The sequence below is a fragment of the Diorhabda carinulata genome, chromosome 4 (assembly GCF_026250575.1).
Source record: "Diorhabda carinulata isolate Delta chromosome 4, icDioCari1.1, whole genome shotgun sequence".
Classification (NCBI taxonomy): domain Eukaryota; kingdom Metazoa; phylum Arthropoda; class Insecta; order Coleoptera; family Chrysomelidae; genus Diorhabda; species Diorhabda carinulata.
The window spans coordinates 30,543,440-30,546,303 of record NC_079463.1 but is presented as its reverse complement, the minus strand read 5'-3'; the positions used below and the strand labels follow the sequence as shown (position 1 = coordinate 30,546,303).

General features: G+C 34.6%; 1 protein-coding gene across 1 annotated transcript; it reads right to left on the bottom strand.

Annotated features, from left to right (window-relative positions):
* Positions 1-260: 260 nt before the first annotated feature.
* On the bottom strand, positions 261-1,492 carry LOC130893231 (uncharacterized). The gene has a single exon (XM_057799152.1). The coding sequence runs from the start codon at positions 1,428-1,430 to the stop codon at positions 294-296; it is 1,137 nt and encodes a 378-aa protein (XP_057655135.1). The 5' UTR covers positions 1,431-1,492; the 3' UTR covers positions 261-293.
* Between the last annotated feature and the right edge of the window lie 1,372 nt (positions 1,493-2,864).

Genomic DNA, 2,864 nt, shown 5'->3' with positions numbered 1-2,864 from the left:
ACCAGCTATTTCCTTTTGCCCGGCCATTGCCTTCTTCATGTGTAGATGCTAATGAAAAAAGTAAGAAGTAAATAGAAGAAATAGAAAAAATGTTTGCGAAACAAGTTGCTGAAGATTTTTTTTTCTACAATAGTTGTGATGAATGCGAATGGTGCTGAAAGAGAATATTATCAAACAAGGATTTTTTTTTGAACGTCAAAATAAAGTCTCTGGCTAATTCTATCATTGATTAGCTGTAGCCATTTCAAAAAAATCAAATAGTCAATTATAAACTTTAATTAAATTAATAATTGTTAATGTTCCACGTCTTCCGATGTTGATTCTATGTGTTGCATCGTAGATTTATCGATTGAAGCTAGGTGTTGTTTCTGCAACAACCTGACGTTGTTTTTTCTGAGAACATCGCTAATAATACTATTCGCTTCTTCTCGGTCTTTGCAATTTTTCGATTTCCGTCTCAACATCCAATATCCGGCTATACTTTCTGCTCCTTCACAAATCCTACATTCTCCCAAAAAATTTGCTATCTTTTTACCTTTAGCAGATACGGCCGTAATAGAAATTAAAGATTGATGCGGAAACGGCGCTAGGGCGGTCACATTCCAAATAGTACCGTTCAAAAAACCATCCATCGGCGGTTCTCTAGGTACTATTTCTATTTTCGGTGTTTTGGGATTGGAGTTGGGTGATATGCGAATTTGGACACCTCCGGCGTAACTATCCCAATCGCCGGTTACGTTGCAAGTTCCCAATTCTCCTTCGGTTTTCGGTTGATTTTCAAATTTGATTAATTCTTGGACGTCTTGAATGACTTTACTCAACAGTTTACCTTTAGTGGTAACTTCGCTTGGTATATTTTCGTCATCTGATTCTACATAAGATTCTTCCGTCTTTTCTTCAGTTTTTGTTGTTGTTTTATGAATTTTGCTACTCGTATTAGTATCATCAATAGTAGCACTAATGATACTAGTGGTTTCGCTAGGAGTAGTGATACTAAATGTAGTTACTGGAGAGGTTGATTCAACGGTAGAAACTGTCGAACAAGAATCGCGGGTTTTTGGAAGAATAACTGGTAAAACTGTGAATTTCCATTGTTGTGTACTTGCCTGCGAACTGGTGTAGTATTCCTCATTTACGTTTCTAATTTTAATTTGGTTCAGAGGAACTATATTTCCATTATCTAATACATACATATCTTCTATATCGTGTTTTATTCTAGATTTTGGAATTTTTGCTTTTCTCTTGTATCTGCTTATGAATTTTCTTAATTGTTCACTCATCGGTTGATTCTTCAAGTATTCTTTCTCTTTGCACAACAAGTTTCTCTTCGCTCGTTGCAATATACTCAACTCGTCTTTGTCATTAGATATTGCGAACGATTCAAAACTATGCAAGAAAAATGTATATAGTACTAATATGCGAAATAACATATAAATATAAATAAATTTACATAAAGAACTTAAAGATGCTACAAATTTTTTTTTAATTTGACAGTGACAATTGACGCGATACGTTTTTTGAGGTTATGTGGAGCTTTATGGACTCACTTTGGATAGGTTAGGTTAGGGAATAAAAGACGTTCGCAAAAATCTTTTTGTATGCTTCAGTGACAAGACTTAACAAGCTTTACAAAAAGTTTCAATTTATTATAGGAGAGCTCGAACTACCACTTAGTCAAGTTGTTTCAAATGATGTCTCAAATCGCGTTGTTATAAATTTAGAACTAAAGAAGGATTAACACCAACATAAATCAAAAATAGATTGGAAGCTATTTACGATTACTAGTTTCCATCAAGTTCATCTATTAAAAAAAAGTGACCGGCGTCTGAAAACAAAAGAAATTGCATCAGATCCTGGCGTTTCCAAAACAAGAAGGATCCTACATAAGCATTTAAATATGACATAAATTAGAGTAGGGTGAAGGTTTCTAATTCTTAGCGCAATGCAAAAGCAGCGTCGATTAGAATGTTATGAACGATTTTTAGTGCATCATGGGTGATGAAATTATGGAATTTTACATCCAAAAGAGATTGTATGGAGTGGCATCGGAAGGGAAAGCTCGTATCAAAAAAAGCAAAGGTCACATAAAGCACCAAAAAGTGTTGGCTACAATATTTTGGGATTGCGAGAGAGTTAAGTCAAAAAATTGTACAAAAAAGCCGCAGTAAAATCAACCTTGATTCATAAGATTGCTCCAGTCAAAACTGCTTTGTTTTTCAAGGTTACTGTACACAAATGTGGCTTCGCTGGTTATACACCCACCATATAGCCCTGATCTTGCCCAGTTCGACTATTTTTTTCACAAAGCTGGAGGCCAAGATAAGGAGTGAAATATACAGTGTTCTTTTCATTCATCAATGTTTCAAATTCTGCATGTTGGCGGCTAAGTTTCAAATACCCAATATGAAAATCGATCATTTGGACATAAGGAGTTAGCTGGCAACCGCTTGTTGATCATTGGTTACAATTGCTTATTACTAACTTCGTTTATTAATGGACATGTCGTCACTCAATGTCGACTAGGATTTTTGAAAAAAAAAATCCAAATTTTTCGAAAATATTCAATTTTTCGTATAGGACAAGCTGTAACCGGACTGTCACATTCAGTACAACATTATATTCGAACTCATCGTTTTCCAAAATCTACAGATTAATTTAAAATTTTAAACATAGCTGTATCCGCCATTACTTTCAACAAAACTTTTCGCGCCAAACTCTGTTTTCGCGCCTTACATGTTATGTTTATGATTTTTTCCAATTTGTGTTCCGTACCGTCACACTAGACAGCTGACATATCTGTCAATAAAAAAGAGACTTATGTCATGTTGACGTATAATCGATAAAAAAGAGAGTTATGTCATGTT